This window comes from Vipera ursinii (assembly GCF_947247035.1).
Source record: "Vipera ursinii genome assembly, chromosome: 1".
In the NCBI taxonomy this organism is placed as follows: Eukaryota; Metazoa; Chordata; class Lepidosauria; order Squamata; family Viperidae; genus Vipera; species Vipera ursinii.
The window spans coordinates 29,423,569-29,440,857 of NC_139512.1; the positions used below are offsets into that span (position 1 = coordinate 29,423,569).

At 41.5% G+C, this 17,289-nt stretch overlaps 1 protein-coding gene across 2 annotated transcripts; it reads right to left on the minus strand.

Annotated features, from left to right (window-relative positions):
* Window positions 1–5,075: 5,075 nt before the first annotated feature.
* On the minus strand, window positions 5,076–11,827 carry ZBTB25 (zinc finger and BTB domain containing 25). Of its 2 annotated transcripts, XM_083351155.1 has the most exons (3): window positions 11,684–11,827; window positions 8,455–8,634; window positions 5,076–7,005 (listed from the first exon to the last, which is right to left on the minus strand). In XM_083351155.1, the coding sequence occupies exons 2-3, from the start codon at window positions 8,625–8,627 to the stop codon at window positions 5,865–5,867; spliced, it is 1,314 nt and encodes a 437-aa protein (XP_083207281.1). In that variant the 5' UTR covers window positions 8,628–8,634; window positions 11,684–11,827; the 3' UTR covers window positions 5,076–5,864. The 2 variants fall into 2 exon arrangements, with proteins under 2 accessions (XP_083207281.1, XP_083207282.1); XM_083351156.1 differs by lacking the exon at window positions 11,684–11,827 and having other exon boundaries at window positions 8,455–9,029.
* Window positions 11,828–17,289: the final 5,462 nt, after the last annotated feature.

Sequence of the window (17,289 nt, forward strand, 5' to 3'; positions counted from 1 at the left end):
GATCCTTGGTGCTCTCTGAGCTTGGCTGTTTTCTTGTAGATGTTTTGCTACCCAAATTAGGTAACATCATCAGTGCTGGTAGGAATTGGGGTTTCTGTTGGAAGATAGGACTGAGTTGAATGAGTGGTAGTTACAATCAGTCCTCAAAGTTCCAGCTGTCTCAGCACTCCTTGGTACATGATCACTGTCTGGGCACTTGGCAACCAGCTGCCACTTACACCAGTTGCAGTGTCCCATGATCACATGATCTCCATTTGCAATCTTCCCTGCCAACTTCCTACAAGCAAAATCAATTGGGAAACTGGCATAGGTCACAGGTTGCTCTGGTAAGTGTCTTCTACCACCAGCAACTACACCGACACCCACCCCTTGCAAACTTTTGCTCACCCTGTAGCAGCCACCCTAAGCCCTGCCATGTTTGCACTGCACCTGTTCCTTGCATGCCCTCCTGCACCTTGCAGCAACCACTTACCCATTGGCTTGTGAGCTGCTTGGGGCTTTGAACTTCCTGCTGTCTTCCCCACTGACTTTGGTTGTTGGAAGCTGGCAGAAGTTGCAAGGAGGTTAATAACTTACAAACAGTCATGACCCCATTGGAGCCTGGTTTGGAGGAGGAGTTGGAACCATGACCGTCGACAGGGATGGCATGTCTCCCTTGACATGTTTGAAGAGGCCAGGGGCTGAGGATGTTGCTATCCCAGGCCCCTCAGGCATTGGGGGTGTCAACCAGACAGAAAGTTACCTGTCAGCAGCCAATCCTCCACTGTGTCTGTGGAGGAAGACAGCTCTCTGTCTGGTCAACCACCTCCCCCAATACCTGAGGGGCCTGGGACAGCATCATCCTCAGTCCTGGACTCTCTAAATATGCCAAGGGAGACATGCCATCCTTGTCAGATGGTCCTGATTCCAACCTCCATCTTCCTTCTCATAACCGGGCTCTGATGGGGACAATCCACAAACCTTGTTTAACAATGGCAGTGGAGACTGCTGGGATTGCCACTGCTAAGTGATGCTGTCATATGAATTGTGCTTTATGACGGTGTTGTTTAGTGATGGAAATTCTGGTCCCAATTACCATTGTTAATCAAGGATTGTCTGTAGGTTTACATACAAAATTATTTCTTTATAAATTTCAACATCTATTCTGCTGAAAAATAGAACAGGAAGCGAGCGATAGGTTAAATTTTAGTCAAAGCACATGATTCAGTGGAGAAGGAGGAAGACACATCACTGGTGGAGTTTAAAACTCCCAAGAACTATTTTCTCATAGGGCAAGATAGCTCTCTATTAGCACTTGGCTGCCATCTAATGGCCAACAAAGTCCTATCATTCTGAAAAAGTTGGTGCTGAAATGAAACTGAAGGCAAGATGCAAAGTCACAGCATCTGAAGCTGTAACCAGAGAAGGGTAATTAGAATCTGAGGGACGCTCCCAGCACCTCTGCCTTCCTATTAGTCCAATGCAGCAAACATGATCTTGCATCCTAAGAAGGCCTTAATTCTAAAAGGTCTCTTCAAGAATACTAAAAATTGTGAACTGCAATTTTTTTATTTTAAAAATTCAAATTCAAACATTTTATATATCGCTTTCCAAATAAATCTTCAAAAGATATCACTCCTTTTGTATATATGAACTAATGCAGGATATTTGCAGAAAAAATTAAAGGGTACATGGGAAAATATTAATAATGGATTCTTTGTAACAAAAAAGATTCCTGTGATGATCATCTATGATCTTGCTCACTGTAGGAAATGAATACAGGTAGTTCTTGGATTACAACAATTGGAATTTCCATCCCTAAGTGATGCAGTCATCATGCATGACATCATGTAACCATATCACTTAGCAACAGAAATCTCAGCACTCCCAGATGACACTGTTACCCCTGGACCACATGGGTTAAACAGGTAGAGGCAGGAGTCCCAGGAAGCAGTTCAGCGGGTGTATAAATGCTACAGATGGGTGCTGTGGGCACTACAGAGTACTGATGGGCAAAAAAACAGAGGGAGTGACTTATGACTTCCTGCCAGCTTCCCCATTGACTTTGCTCGAGAGAAGCAAACACTGAACATTGAAAATCACAATTGCATGATTGTGACTGGCTGAAACACTGTAATTACAAGCTGGGCACCAAGTGCCCATAATCCAGTTCTGTGACTACAGCCTGAATTCTAAGGACCAGTCATAAGTTTCCCTTGTTCAGCATTGCCGTAACTCTGGTCATTAAACAGAATAACATAAAAACAGAAAACAAGTGCATGTAACCTGAGGACTATGTGTATATATCAGAATAAAAGTCCACACTGGAAAAAAACATTCCTTTCTCAGTGATTCTACCAATCTCTCTCATTACTTTTTACCAAACCTTTTAGTTGGAGAGTTTAGGAACAGAACTTAGAAATAAATGTTTGTATGCAAAGTATATATTCTATCACTAGGTTGTGTATCCAAACACAGATAATGCAATCCTCTGCTGGACTGATTAGTCAAATTTATACACTGCCAACTCTCCATAGATCCATGGTGACTTACATTTCTATGTCAGTCTTCAACCAAACAAACCCTTAATTCTGCAGAAGGTAATAATAATAATAAACAAAACAACAACAATAATAACAATAATGTTGGAAGAGATCTTGGAGGTCTTCTAGTCCAACCTCCCCTCAGGCAGGAAACCCTATACCAGGGGTGTCAAACTCAATTTCATTGAGGGCCGCATCAGCATTGCGGTTGCCCTCAGGGGGCCGGGTGGGTGTGGCCTGGGTGGGTGTGGCCTACTGGGTGGGTGTGGCTAAAGTGCGTATGGCCTACTGGGTGGGCATGGCCAGCTCTACATCGTTCGCATCAAGGGTGCCTATTGGGGCCTGGGCAGGAATGGGACAGATCTGAGGGTCTCTGGCAGAAGGAGGGTCTCTGGGCCATGGCCAAGGCAGTGGGGGCCGTTCCCTCACTGTTTCCAGGATGGCTTTGCGGGCCGTATGAAACCACTTTGCGGGCCGGATCTGGCCCCCGGGCCTTGTGTTTGACATGTCTGCCCTATACCATTTCAGAAAAATGATTGTCCATTCTTTTCTTAAAAACTTCCAGTGTTGGAGTATTTCCAACTTCTGGAGGCACGTTGTTCCACTGATTGTTCCGTCAGGAAATTTCTCCTTAGTTCTAAGTTGCTTCTCTCCTTGACTAGTTTCCATCCAGTGCTTCTTGTCCTGCCTTGAGGCGCTTTGGAGAATAGCTTGACTCCCTTTTCTTTGTGGCAGCCCCTGAGATATTGGAACACTGCTATCATGTCCCCCCTCATCCTTCTCTTCATTAAACTAGACATAGCCAATGCCAGCAACTGTTCTTTGTTTTAGCCTCCAATGCCCTTTGTTGCTCTTCTCTGTACTCTTTCTAGAGTCTCAACATCTTTTTTATATCGTGGTGATCAAAACTGGATACAGTATTCCAAGTGTGGTCTTACCAAGGCATTATAAAGTGGTATTAACATTTCACGTGATCTTGATTCTATCCATTAATGCAGCCTAGCACTGTTAGCTTTTTTGGCAGCTGCAGCACACTCCTGGCTCATATTTAAGTGATTGTCTACTATGACTCCGAGATCCCTCTCAGTTATTACTATTGAGCAAAGTACCACAGATACTGTACCTGTGTATTTGTTATTTCTTGCATAAATGAAGAACCTTATTTTTTTCATCACTGAATTTCATTTTGTTAGATAGTGCCCAATGTTCAAGTCTGTCAAGATCCTTCTGTATCTTAAGCCTATCTTCTGGAGCGTAGGCTATTTTTGCCAGCTTGGTGTCATCTGAAAAGTGATGAGTTCCCCATCTATCCCCTCATCCAAATCATTGATGAAGATGTTGAAGAGCACTGGGTCCAGAGTAGAGCCCTGGGGCACCGCACTACACACATGTAGATGCAGTTCCATTGAGGACCACATGCTGAATACAGCCGATCAGCCAGCTATGAATCCATCTGGCGGTGATGCTGTCTAACTCAACATTTTTCTATCTTATCAAGTAGTAAGTTGTGGTCTACTTTATCAAATGCCTTACTGAAGTCCAAGTGCTTGGGAAACCAGTCATACAATGATCAAGTGCAAGCTGTTATAGAAAAATAACATGAGAATCTGCAATACAGAATTACTGAGTTTCTTTCCTTAATTTTTTAATAATGAGTGAAGAATTTAAAACATAAGATTATTACCAGAATCAATTGGTGTATGCTGTAATGCTTTAGCAAGCAGGATACCTTCAGTTAATATCATAACCCACTCTATGGTTATCACCTTAACCAATAAGCATAACAGCATTAATTGACTAGCAATTAAATTGTATTGTACCAGAAAGAAAATGGAACACCCACTCTCTAGTATACATGTCCATAGCAGATGCAAGGATTGGGCAAGTATTGAAACATATTGTGATATGAACCATGTGATTCATATGTGTTCTTCAGCGGCCTGATTTCCTTTTACTCCCAACTCTTCCAAGCACAATTGCTTTCTCCAGTGAATTCCCCTGCATGACATGGCCAAAAAAAAGTGAGACGCTTTTCTGATTTTGAGAGAATGCTAGCCAGTGTAATCAACCCACTATTACTTCTATGTAAGAAATAGGGATAGAATGTAAACTAGTACTTTTAATCTCAACAATTTAAAGCAACTTGGTTGGGGAATTCTGGGACTTGAAGTTATCACGAGTTAAGTTGTTGAGACTGAGAAACACCGATGTAGACATAAGAGTGCTCATAGTTAGCAAATACTTTCGACCCACAGTTAACAAGGTAAACTTTACCAGAAATAAAAGGTACTTACTAACATTAGTAGAAATGTTTGGAATTATATAAATTTGCTGATATTGCTTTGCTTTGTATTATTATTGTAGCTTCCTGGCTATTTATCAGTAAAGTAGAAACAGGACAGAAAAGCAATTTAGTTTATCTGGCTAAGCTGCTGCAATATAACACTGAAACTGAAAATTTGCTTTGCTTTGCTGTGTTAATAAAAATGAGAAGATTCAGAAAAGGCATCTTGAGTGCTGTGCCTTGGATCAACCTCCCACGTGCTCATAATAAAGTCACTTTATTAAAATTACATTTCTATGTAACAATTTCTAGCCGACAAAGGAAATAGTGCAACTGAACAGAAATTTTATTTTACAGTACTTGAATTAATCTAATTTCATCATAACTAGTAAAGCTAACTGATCAATGACACACTATGACCTTTCTTTAAACTGAAGAACATTAAGCAGGATGCTAATTTAAAACAAATTTAATTGAAATTAAATACGATTTACAATAAATTTTCTTTTATATGAGTACTGCAACTTCCCTTTGTTGTCCTCCCAACCTGATGCATCATGGAAAGCTCTAGAGGTAACATGCCAGCATTATATGGATATTATTAAAATATCTGGAACTACCCCGTCTTCAAAAACAGTGAACTGAGCAAAGCATGAACCACAACCCAAGTGTTGTTTTTTTTGTTGTTGACAGAGAATAGCATTCCATGGTCTTTTAAGTTCCTGCACCAGTCGGAAACAAAAAGTTCCTACATGGGAATCTGTGCCTCCTTCCATTCTTTCAATGGCTTTAATTGTATTTCCCGGCAATATTTTATGTACCAAATATTTTATATATTTTATGTACAAAAATATGTACAAAGATCTAGCTGTATCATTTTCCACATGCATTCCTCATGTCATACATTACTGGGATATTCTGGAAAACAGCTGACCCTCCAACTAGGAAGGTAACATACAACAGGGCATCTGCCATGTTGTATTTCAGAAGAACAAAAAACTCGTACAATAGGACTGAATGAACAGGCTACAGGTCAAAGAGAACAGAAAAGGAAAGAACTATTCCACAAGTATGGTATCAATGCTCTCTTGAGAGAGGTCAGGATCCAATGCATTTTGTGAATCCACGTGAGCTTGTGAGAGAGTGCCACTTTTCACCATACTTGGGATCCAATTGTCACCATATGGCTGAAACTTGATCGCTGCCGTATTGCCAACCCGCTGGTATCGGCCAAATTTCAAGTGTTTGCCTTTGTGCGTATACATGTGTTCAAGCAGCTGGTTTTTTCGGAGAAATTTGTGACCACAAACAGTGCAGCTGATCTTTCTTTTCCGTGAAAAGGAAAAGTTACAGTTTAATTCCACAGGTTCTGTGTCCTTGGACACCAGTGAGAGCTGGCCAATTGGCAGTGCCTCTAGGTTGGGGTGGCTGGGATATTCTGAATAGTGCTCATTCTCTTTCTGAAGGAAGGAACTGAGTCGGTGACTTTCAGTAGCTTCACAGTTTTCACTGAGAGGCTGCAGCTGGCTAAGGTTATTGCTTTCCAGGATGGAGGTTGGAACCCTAAAGGGCAATGATCCTGACACATGAGTAAATAGGTGTTCACACAGATTGTTCCGGGATTCAAAATGTTCCCCACAGTACTGGCATAAATGAACTTTGAGGTTTTCTTTGGAAATAGATGGACCCCTGAGACTTGGGGAGGATGATGTGTGACTCTGAGACACAACTGGCTCTGGGTCAGTCTTCTCCTGTTTTATAGTCACAGGTGGATTTGCAGCCTCCTCTGGTGGTTTCACAGTTGACTTAGTAGAAGGATGAGAAACCTGCTGGTCCAAAGATCCATCATCCAGCCCAATGGCCAGAGATAGCTGGAGCTGAGGATGATCTCCCTGATTAGTGGCTCTACTACCAATATTGGTTAAATTTTCCTTTGCCTGGAGATTCTCCTTCACAGCCTTATGTGTGGTTGAGATCTGAATCCCATAAAGGTTTGAAGACTGCACAACCTCCGGTGAAAGCATCTGGTTCATTTCAATTGCCATGCGGGAAAGATAGTCAGCATGCAGGAAACGGATGCCTTCCTCTAGTCGCATATGATTGACCATCTGTTTAGGTCCTTTGCCAGTGTACATTATATGAAGCAAGTAGCTGAATATGTCAGGTTGAATATCAGTGGGCTGAATCTTTATGCATTCACTGCTTGAAACAAAAATGAGAGTTAACTAAGAACATCATGGCTTAACCTCTGTTGATTGAAGGACAAAGACAAACACATTCAGTATGTCTCAAAGGAGCCTTGAGAACCAATATGTTAATTAAGATATACAATTTCAGGGATTCGGAGGCCCTTCTATAAACGCATAAAATGGAATTCCAAAGTAACATATAGGAATATAGGTGCACAAAATGTAAAAAAAATTAGGAAAAATACAATTGTGAAAATACATTAAAATGTGACTATATATCTAAGAACAAAAGCTGGCAGATACTCTAGGCTTACGTATATACAAATGGCTGTTATACTTTCCTCCTGGCTTGAGATTGCAAGAATAGTGTCATCTGGAGACTGTGGCCATCATCCTGACTTCTCCATGCTGACACCTGTGAGGGATGTGTGTTGTTCTGAAAACTGCTCCCCATTTCCGCACTGCTCTTAACAGCTCTCAGGAATTAAGCTGATGAGGTGTTTCCCCCACTCAGGAGTGGTGACGTGCTGCTGTTAGGAGTGAGAGCAGTGCTGTCTTCTGAACATAGAAGGGGTGAGAAAGGACAGCTCGGGAACTTTTTCTTGTCTCAAAAGCCAGACACCCCAACTCATAAAATTTACCATCCATAAAGGATTATTTGTAATTGTGAAGAAAATAAGAAAAGAGTGGGAGGGGGACTCACACCTAGCGCACTGATGGAGAGGAAGAAGCTTATATTTCTTAAAAGGTACAACTCTCTGTCCAACTTTTCCCAACATCTCCTTGTTCCTTCTGCTGAGTTTCCTCCCATATTAGATCAAAGATAACATCCCTATTTTCAGCTAAAGGAAGAGGAGGGAAACATTCACAATGGTCTTTCCAATAGGAACACTGAGCTTGTGGAAGATTATGCTTCTGTTCTCACTGCAACCAAAACATAAATGGCCACAGAATCCCACAGCCCTATGATCTGAATGGGAGAAGAACCATCCAGCAGTGGGACCCTCCAATACCTCTTCTGCTATGAAACAGAATCTTCTCATAGTAGGTCTGTTTTCTGACGGATAAATATAACCTTTAAGCCAATATTTTTCAGTCTTAACAATTTTAAGATGTGTGGACTTCATTACTCAGAATTTTCCCAGTCACACCTCTCAAAGTTGCCAAGTTTGAAAAATGTTCCTTTAAACCTATATAATAATTATAATGAAGATCATCTCATCCATCACTCAAATGATCCCTTTTATCTGAGCTCCTGATTTACTATCTTTATTTTGCAGGCCATTTGGAAGCTAAAGAGATACATTATTCAAAGTCATCCCCAACAGAAATGTCCTTGATATACTTGGAGGCCAGCAAATAAAATGCTAAAGGTCACGTGAGAACTGCAATTTCTGAAGCTCACATCAAAAAGTCAACATGAGTCTTAAATGCTCTTCAAGAAAGGGCACCGACTTACCTTGTCTGATGAATGAATATCATCTTAAAATAGTTGGAAAAAGCAGCCAGGACAGCTCGATGAGCTTTAAAGTAGACATCTCCAATTGCAACTGTGCAGTCACAAAGAAAGCCAAATTCTCGCTGCATGTTGAGTTGTTGCAGGAGGATCAGGCTGTGGCTTGCTGTATCCATTGTGCTTCTAGGAGACAAAAGAGGTTCTCTCAAGGAACATGCTAACTCCAGTGCAGTCAACTGCAGGAAGGCCTGCAATTACTGCCAAACACATTACCTCAGGTATGCCTTGCAAGAAAACAGAATCTCAGAACTTAAAAGAGTTAATGTCAGTTAATGAAGACAGCTGTCTTCTAAGCAGTATAATTATTTTCAACTATGTCTTTTGAGGGACAGAGTTTCTTCTTGTTCTGCTTTATCTCTGTAATGGTGTGTGGGAGTGACCTAGGTCCTAGGGAGAAGACGGAAGAGCCACTTTAATTACTGGTAAAACTGATGTCAGCCTTGTGAGGTAGTGCAGTCGAGAAGCATGCCCAGATAAACTAATTCTGCTTTACTGTTTAAGCTTACATTAATAGAATCTCGAAAGTCTGAAAGTATTCCTCCCCAACCCCCATCATCTGTACAGCCAAGAAACTAGGGAGGGCCCCTTGCCACATCCACATTCCTGCTGAGAACTAAACTCCCTCTAATCTGATTGTCTCCCTGGCTGTGGCTCTTTCCCTTGTCTCCCAAGGTCACTCTCACATACCATTAAAGTACCTCAGGAATCTTTACCAAGTTAAGAGTTTCGGTGTGAAAAAGCAAATATATATACATTGTAACCAGTATAATTTTGCTGTTATTTTAAATTCATTGGGTCTCCATGTATTCTAAAGAACCTTTTGTGGTTCAGCATTCAAATTGAAAGTGATTTGAGTGTAGCTATTGTATGTGAATGAATGACTATAAGCTGAACCCAGGAGCTCTCATGCAACAGTTGGAATAGCACATGAAATGGCAAAGATATGATTGACCATGTGTAATGACTACTAACCTATGGAAGGAACAATTGGCACTTTGGCTGTACTTGTGCAAAGGGTCTAATGATTATGACCTTCAATTACTATTCTAGCTAGAGATGACTGCAAATTGTCTTTAGAGCTTCAGATGGAACATCTCTATATTTGGAAGACCTGCAAATTTATAGTCATTCATAGCCTGTCCTTTGAATTGTCTAGGGAACCAGGTCAAGACTTTCACCATAACACTAGTCTAGTTTAACATGTTGAAAGATCTGTAGCATAATGGTTAACTGGGCCTGGAGAGATCCACATCCAAGCCTGTCACAGCCAATAGAAATTCACTGGAGACTCTGAGACATACATTTTCTTACAGTCCAATATACCCTCACAGGAAAAAAAATGATGGATGGATGATTTGATAAACACAAATCTATCAGATAAATAAATATGCAGGAACCTTAAAACCAGAGCCCAGAATTATAATGATTATGAATGCCTACAAACTCAATGCTATTATTGCAGGGCATTGTTTTAAATATATTGTTGTGTTAGTTGTTTTGATGTTAATATTTGTTTACTGGGTTCTAATTTAGTTGGATTGCCTTGTAATTATTATGGGGATTTTTTGTACTGCATTTTGGTAAAAGCATATATTAAATGTTTTAAATCCCTACTATATTTCATGCAGTAAATCCCAACAAATATGATGGTATTTCTGAATAGGAATAAGCAGGATAGCACTCTTAAATGATTCAACCTAGAGTGTAAGAAACAGCATGGAGGGAACTGACGAAAATAAAATTTACTCCTCTTGTTACCACTTTAACATTTGAGACTGAACCTGAAATATGAGGTTAGCATTTAATTTTCAGCTTTCAGAAGCTATGTTGATGTGACACATTTACTTATGACCAGCCAAACCATCCCGCCCTTCTCCGAAGACTCAGGGCGGTTTACAATCTAAGCACAAATCAATGTGCTTTTTTGCATCCTCTGAATCCAGCCAAGTATCTTTGGCAGCATAAATGTAACTTGCTTCTGAGTTACAGTAAAAGAAATAAAAATATATAAACATTTTCTTCTTTTTTTTCCTTCTCCCCCTTTCCCATCTACTTTTTGCTCTTTTATATTTTTCAGTTTGTATTAGTTTTTTACTTTGCATTTTTAAACATCAATACAAATTATTTAAAAAATAAAAATAAATTAGTGACAAAAATCTCTTCACAAAACTAAATTTGAATTATGAACTAAAAGAGAATCAACGGTGCAACAATGAAGCAATTTTTCATCAAATTCCGGGAGATAAGATTCTTAAAAAGATTTAAAAAAAATCTGTCCCGTGTATAGTATGTAAACAAAACAAAAACCCACAAAAAAGTACTCTCACTATTGCATAATTATCATGGCAAAGAGCACCACAGATTCCTACTGAATCTTTACAGGTCTTTCCAAATCAAGTTCATTTGGGCTAACAGGATCGTTCATCTTTCTCTCTCCCCGATACAATTATCTGGATCCTAGAGTTTCAATACAGGAAGCTTTTTTAATACAATGCACAGATAATAACGAAAACTTAAGTCAGAATGTAAGCGCAATTTTCGAGTTAATGTCATAAAACTGCCGGTTAGAGCTCAGTTCCTTTTCCCCTGTTCCTGGTGTCCTAGTGTTTTATCCCCTCCAGTCCTACTGGAACATGGCGCCCTACACCAGGGGTCTTCAAACTTGGCCCTTTTATGACTTGTGGACTTCAACTCCCAGAATTCCTCAGCCAGCAAAGCTGGCTGAGGAATTCTGGGAGTTGAAGTCCACAAGTCATAAAAGGGCCAAGTTTGAAGACCCCTGCCCTACACCTTCCCTGGCAAGGAAAGAGGGGAGTCGCTGATCCTCATCTGGAGGGCGCCAAGTGGGCGAAGGCTCAGCTGATCAAATCAAACAAGCTTTCCAGGCCGCCCACCACGTCTGCAAACGCCGCCGCCAAAACCACGAATGTGTCTGCGCGGACGGAGCCAAGCCGGCGGCCAGGCTTGCAAGCCTCTCTTGAGGGTTCGGTTCACTCTTTCTGCGCTCCGCTAGCCCAGGGGGGTCAGAAGCCGAAAGCGGCTCTGGCTGCGCCTCGGCTCCGAAATGCCCCTTCTCCAGCCTCCCGGGTGAAAGCTAAGGCCGGCGGGAGGCTGCGGAGTGTTTTGCACAAAGAGAGGGCGCCTCCGCCTCTCCTTTCGGACCCCGACGCACCCAGGGAAATCCTGCGCCAGCGTTGCAACGGTTGTCCCAGCTGACACCTCCGGCCGGTTGAATCCTTATCCCGATCCGCCCTCGGCACCGGAAAGCGGTAGGCGACAGCCGTAGCCTGGAGTGGCGTGCGCACGCAAGGCGCTCTCTCTCGCTGCCCCTTGAGCGCGCCTGCGCGCGACCCCCGGCTCTTTTCCCCCTTTCCTACCTAGGCAGAAGGAAAAGAAGGGCCTCGCTTCGAACGTAGGCGGGAGCCGTGACCATTGCCTGAAAAAGGAGGGCTGAATTACTCCTGTGTTTTTTGAAAGCGAGCAAGAAGGGAGATATTGGCTACGTCTAGTTTAATGAAAAGAAGAAGGGCTAGGGCAGGGGTAGGCAACCTCGGCTCTTTTATGACTCATGAAGGAATTCTGGGAGTTGAAGTCCATGAGTCATAAAAGAGCCGAGGTTGCCTTCCCCTGGGCTAGGGGATGACATGATAGCAGTGTTCCAATATCTAGGGGGCTGCCAAAAAGAAGAGGGAGTCAAGCTATTATGCATGAGCAGCGGGGTTGGACTAGATGACCTACAAGGTCCCTTCCAACTCGGTTATTCTATTCACAGTCTTCTAGTCTCTAAAGCAGGGGTCTTCAAACTTGGCCCTTTTATGACTGGTGGACTTCAATTCCCAGAATTCCTCAGTCAGGCATGCTGGTTAAGGAATTCTGGGAGTTGAAGTCCACAAGTCATTAAAGGGCCAAGTTTGAAGACCCCTGGTCTGGATCCAAGCCCACAGTTTTATCAAAATGGCTGATTGAGGAATTCTGGGAGTTGAAGTCCACAAGTCATTAAAGGGCCAAGTTTGAAGACCCCTGGTCTGGATCCAAGCCCACAGTTTCATCAAAATGGCTGATTGAGGAATTCTGGGAGTTGAAGTCCACCAGTCATAAAAGGGCCAAGTTTGAAGACCCCTGCTCTAAAGGATCTGAAAGCAGGACAAGAAGCAACAGATGGAAACTAATCAAGAAGAGATCCAACCTAGAAATGAGAAATTTCCTGACAGAACAATTAAATTAGGGAAATGACTTGCTTCCAGAAGTTTTGAGTGCTCCAACACTGGAATTTTTAAAGAAGAGATTGGACAATCACTTGTCTGAAATGGTATAGGGTTTCCTGCTTGAGCAGGGGTTGGACTGGAAGACCTCCAAGATCCCTTCCAACTCTTATTATTTTGTTATATTCCACTTTTCAGTGGAGGACCTGGCAAATGACCCTGGCTGAAGTGTTACCTTCTAAGGAAGAACAGAAAAGAATAACAGAGTTGGAAGGAACTTTGGAGGTCTTCTAATCCAATCTCCTGCTCAAGCAGGAAACCTTATATCATTATAAAGCGGTACTAACACTTCATGCAATCTAGATTCTGTCCTTCTGTTAATGTAGCCTAGAATTGAATTGGCTTTTTTTGGTGGCTGCAGCACGCAGCTAGCTCATATTTAACTGATTGTTCACTAGGTCTCCAAGATCCCTCTCAGAGTTATTGCTACTGAGCCCAGTTTCACCTAATCTGTACTATACATTTGCTTTTTCTTGCCTAACTGTAAAACCTTACTTTTCTTTACACTGAATTTCATTTTGTTAGATAGGACCCAGTAGTCGGGTCTGTTGAGATCCATCTGGATCTTGAGCCTATCTTCTGGGTGCTGGGCTATTCCTGCCAGCTTGGTGTCTGCAAATCTGATGAGTTCCCCTTCTATTCCCTCATCTAAATCATTTATAAAAATATTGAAGACTACCAGGCCTGAAACAACCTTGCGGTACTCACTGCTTACTTCTTTCCATGTACATAGTTTCATTTAGGACCATATGTTGAGTGCAGCTTCGAAGCTCACAGGACAGAAGGCCAAGGCCCCATTGTCCACACTGAACAAGAGAGCTCCCCTACCCCATCCCCAAACTTTTGGCTTATGGCATTTCAAAGGAAGTGAAGTAACACAGTTCCCATATGAAGAACTTTGTCTCACTGTAACATTAAAACAAAGGTTAACCTAATGCAGGGCTAGGCAACCTTGGCTCTTTTATGACTCGTGGACTTCAACTCTGCTGGCTCAGGAATTCTGGGAGTTGTAGTCCACAAATCATAAAAGAGCCAAGGTTGCCTACTCCTGACCTAATGCAATTACCTGGCTAACTTTGGAAATGCCATGCAGCCTTAAATTTCTGGACAACATATGTAACCATAGGAAGAGCCAATACAGTAACATCGGCTGTGTTGTTGTGTTTTATTTTTATTTATTTATATCATCTCTTTATTATTTTTACACATAATGTGGTGAACACATCCAACACACTTTCCTCCTCCTAATTTTTCCACAACAACTCTTGTGAAGTGAGATGGGCTGAGAGAGAGTGACTGGCCCAAACTCACTCAACTGGCTTTCAAGGCTAAGGCGGGACTAGAACTCAGTCAATCTCCTAGTTTCTAGCCTGGTGCCGTAACCACTAGACATGCACAGTTCAAGCTGAAGCTGTGGGAATTGTTGGACAAGGAAAGACAACTATCCAGTGGCCAGAAACCTCACTTAACTTGGGATAGGCGAGGCTGAATATAGTGGGAAATGTACCTTGACATCCATTTGAGCCAAACCAAGAAGTTTGGAGGAATTCTTCCTTGGTTTCAGAGGGAAGTCTTTTCAGCCTATTTTAGTCATTATAATTTCCAAATGTTCTGGGCCTTATGACACAAGTAATATTTCTTCATCATTGTCTTTGGAGTTTTGAATGTGCAAGAAAGGTATTCAACTCTAATGCATCATGTTGTATACTCTTGTTTAAAGAGAAACTTATTTTCCAATTATATGTTTAACCAAAAGAGTGAACTCTCTCTTGGTAGTGAAGCAATAGGTACTACAAACAAAACACACACAAGTGGCTTAAAACTTAAGCATTATAATATTGGAACAATGGGGTGAAACAAAGGAATTGATTTGGACTCAGATTATACTTTGGCACATGATCCAGGGAAGACCGGCTTCTGCAATTAAGAAATTTGAGAAGAAATGTCTTTGACTTTGAAGAGCTCCTGGCAAAGAACATTAAAACAAATTACAAAAACCTTTCAAGTAATTTAGAATAGGTAACTGATTAAAAACATCTTCTAATCTGAGGCTGGGGTTTTAACAGCATGCTACAGAAGGATAAAATAACAGCAGAGGAACTGATTTTAATTCTACACTTCTGTTTTCATTATTAAAGATTTAGGATAGACCTCTGCTAAACCTGAGTTTTTTGGTGGAGAATCAGTTAAAACTGATAGGGGATGAAATCAGAGGTAACAAAAGATTAAAAATTATAAACCAAGTTAATCAGCCAAAAATAAATAAATCTCCCAGTTCAGAGAGTATTTTTTTTTAAATTCCATTTATGTCCCACCCTTCTCCGAAGACTCAGGGTGGCTTACAAGCTTAGCAGTATCGCCGATTTTCTAGAAAAAAATGTATTTTTTTGTTTTGAGATTTGTTCCTGAGGACTGGAAAATAGCCAATTTGATTCCAATATTCAAAAAGAGCCTTGGTGGAGCAGTGGGCTAATGCCTCCTTAAGTAACACCAGCTGCCTGCAATTAGTGCAGGTTCGCATCCCACCAGGCTCAAGGTTGACTCAGCCTTCCATCCTTCCGAGGTAGGTAAAATGAGGACCCAGATTGTTGGGGGCAATTAAGCTGACTTTGTAATAATGCCGCTTGGGGTGTGTGTGAAAGCCCTAATAAGCAGGCATATACATAGAATGAAGGCTACTGCTAAGCTTATAAGCCGCCCTGAGTCTTCGGAGAAGGGCGGGATATAAATGGAATTAAAATAAAAAATAATAATAATAATAAATATTGTTAGTATAATATTTGCTCTAGGGAAGTACTGTAATGGAAAATATTAATGAGTAGCAAAATCATAGCCTTCTTGTAGCCTTCTTGAAAAGGACCCACTATGGTTTTCATAAATGTATATCTCACTAGATTTTTTTAAACAGGTAGATAAGATTTTTTAACAAATAGACAACTCAAGAGCTGTTGTTTTTTCAAAAAGGTGAGATTCTTCACCATTACTCCTGAGTTTGATGAGTTCCTTCTGAGCAAAGTTAGTGATCAAGAGTAAGAGGACAGGTACATCATGGAGGCAGAAATGAGGTCCTACAGTCATGGCCGAAATTGTTGGCACTCCAGAAATTTTTCCAGAAAATCAAGTATTTCTCACAGAAACGTATTGCAGGAACACATGTTTTGCTATACACAGGTTTATTCCCTTTGTGTGTATTGGAACACAACAAAAAAGGGAGGAAAAAAAGCAAATTGGACATAATGTCAAACAAAACTCCAAAAATGGGCCGGACAAAATTATTGGTGCCCTTTCAAAATTGTGGGTAAACAAGATTGTTTCAAGCATGTGATCCTCCTTTAAACTCACCTGGGGCAAGTAACAGGTGTGGGCAATATAAAAACCACACCTGAAAGCAGATAAAAAGGAGAGAAGTTCACTTTCTTTGCATTGTGTGTCTGTGTGTGCCACGCTAAGCATGGACAACAGAAACTGTCTGAGGACTTGAGAACCAAAATTGTGGACAAATATCAACAATGTCAAGGTTACAAGTCCATCTCCAGAGATCTAGATTTGCCTTTGTCCATAGTGCGCAACATTATCAAGAAGTTTGCAACCCATGGCACTGTAGCGAATCTCCCTGGTCGTGGACAGAAGAGAAAAATTGATGAAAGGTTGCAACGCAGGATAGTCCGGATGGTGGATAAGCAGCCCCAAACAAATTCCAAAGGAATGCAAGCTGTCCTGCAGGCTCAAGGAGCATCAGTGTCAGCGCAAACTATCCGTCGACAATCAAATGAAATGAAATGCTATGGCAGGAGACCCAGGAGGACCCCACTGCTGACACAGACATAAAAAAGCAAGATTACAGTTTGCCAAAATGTACTTGAGTAAGCCAAAATCCTTCTGGGAAAACGTCTTGTGGACAGATGAGACCAAGATAGAGCTTTTTGGTAAAGCACATCATTCTACTGTTTACCGAAAACGAAATGAGGCCTACAAAGAAAAGAACACAGTACCTACAGTGTAATATGGTGAAGGTTCAATGATGTTTTGGGGTTGTTTTGCTGCCTCTGGCACTGGGTGCCTTGAATATGTGCAAGGCATCATGAAATCTGAGGATTACCAAAGGATTTTGGGTTGCACTGTAGAGCCCAGTGTCAGAAAGCTGGGTTTGTGTCCGAGATCTTGGGTCTTCCAGCAGGACAATGACCCCAAACATACGTCAAAAAGCACCCAGAAATGGATGGCAAGAAAGCGCTGGAGAGTTCTGAAGTGGCCAGCAATGAGTCCAGATCTGAATCCCATTGAACACCTGTGGAGAGATCTTAACACTGCTGTTGGGAAAAGGTGCCCTTCCAATAAGAGAGACCTGGAGCAGTTTGCAAAGGAAGAGTGGTCCAAAATTCCGGGTGAGAGGTGTAAGTAGCTTATTGATGGTTATAGGAAGCAACTGATCTGAGTTATTTTTTTCAAAGGGTGTGCAACCAAATATTAAGTTAAGGATGCCAATAATTTTGTCCAGCCCATTTTTGGAGTTTTG

Excerpts from the sequence above, each read along its gene's own strand:
- ZBTB25 (XM_083351155.1), bottom strand. The coding sequence starts at position 8,627 with ATGGATACAGCAAGCCACAGCCTGATCCTCCTGCAACAACTCAACATG. Across the intron at positions 7,006-8,454 it reads ATATTCATTCATCAGACAAG|TGAATGCATAAAGATTCAGC; the intron begins GTAAGTCGGTGC and ends TGTTTCAAGCAG.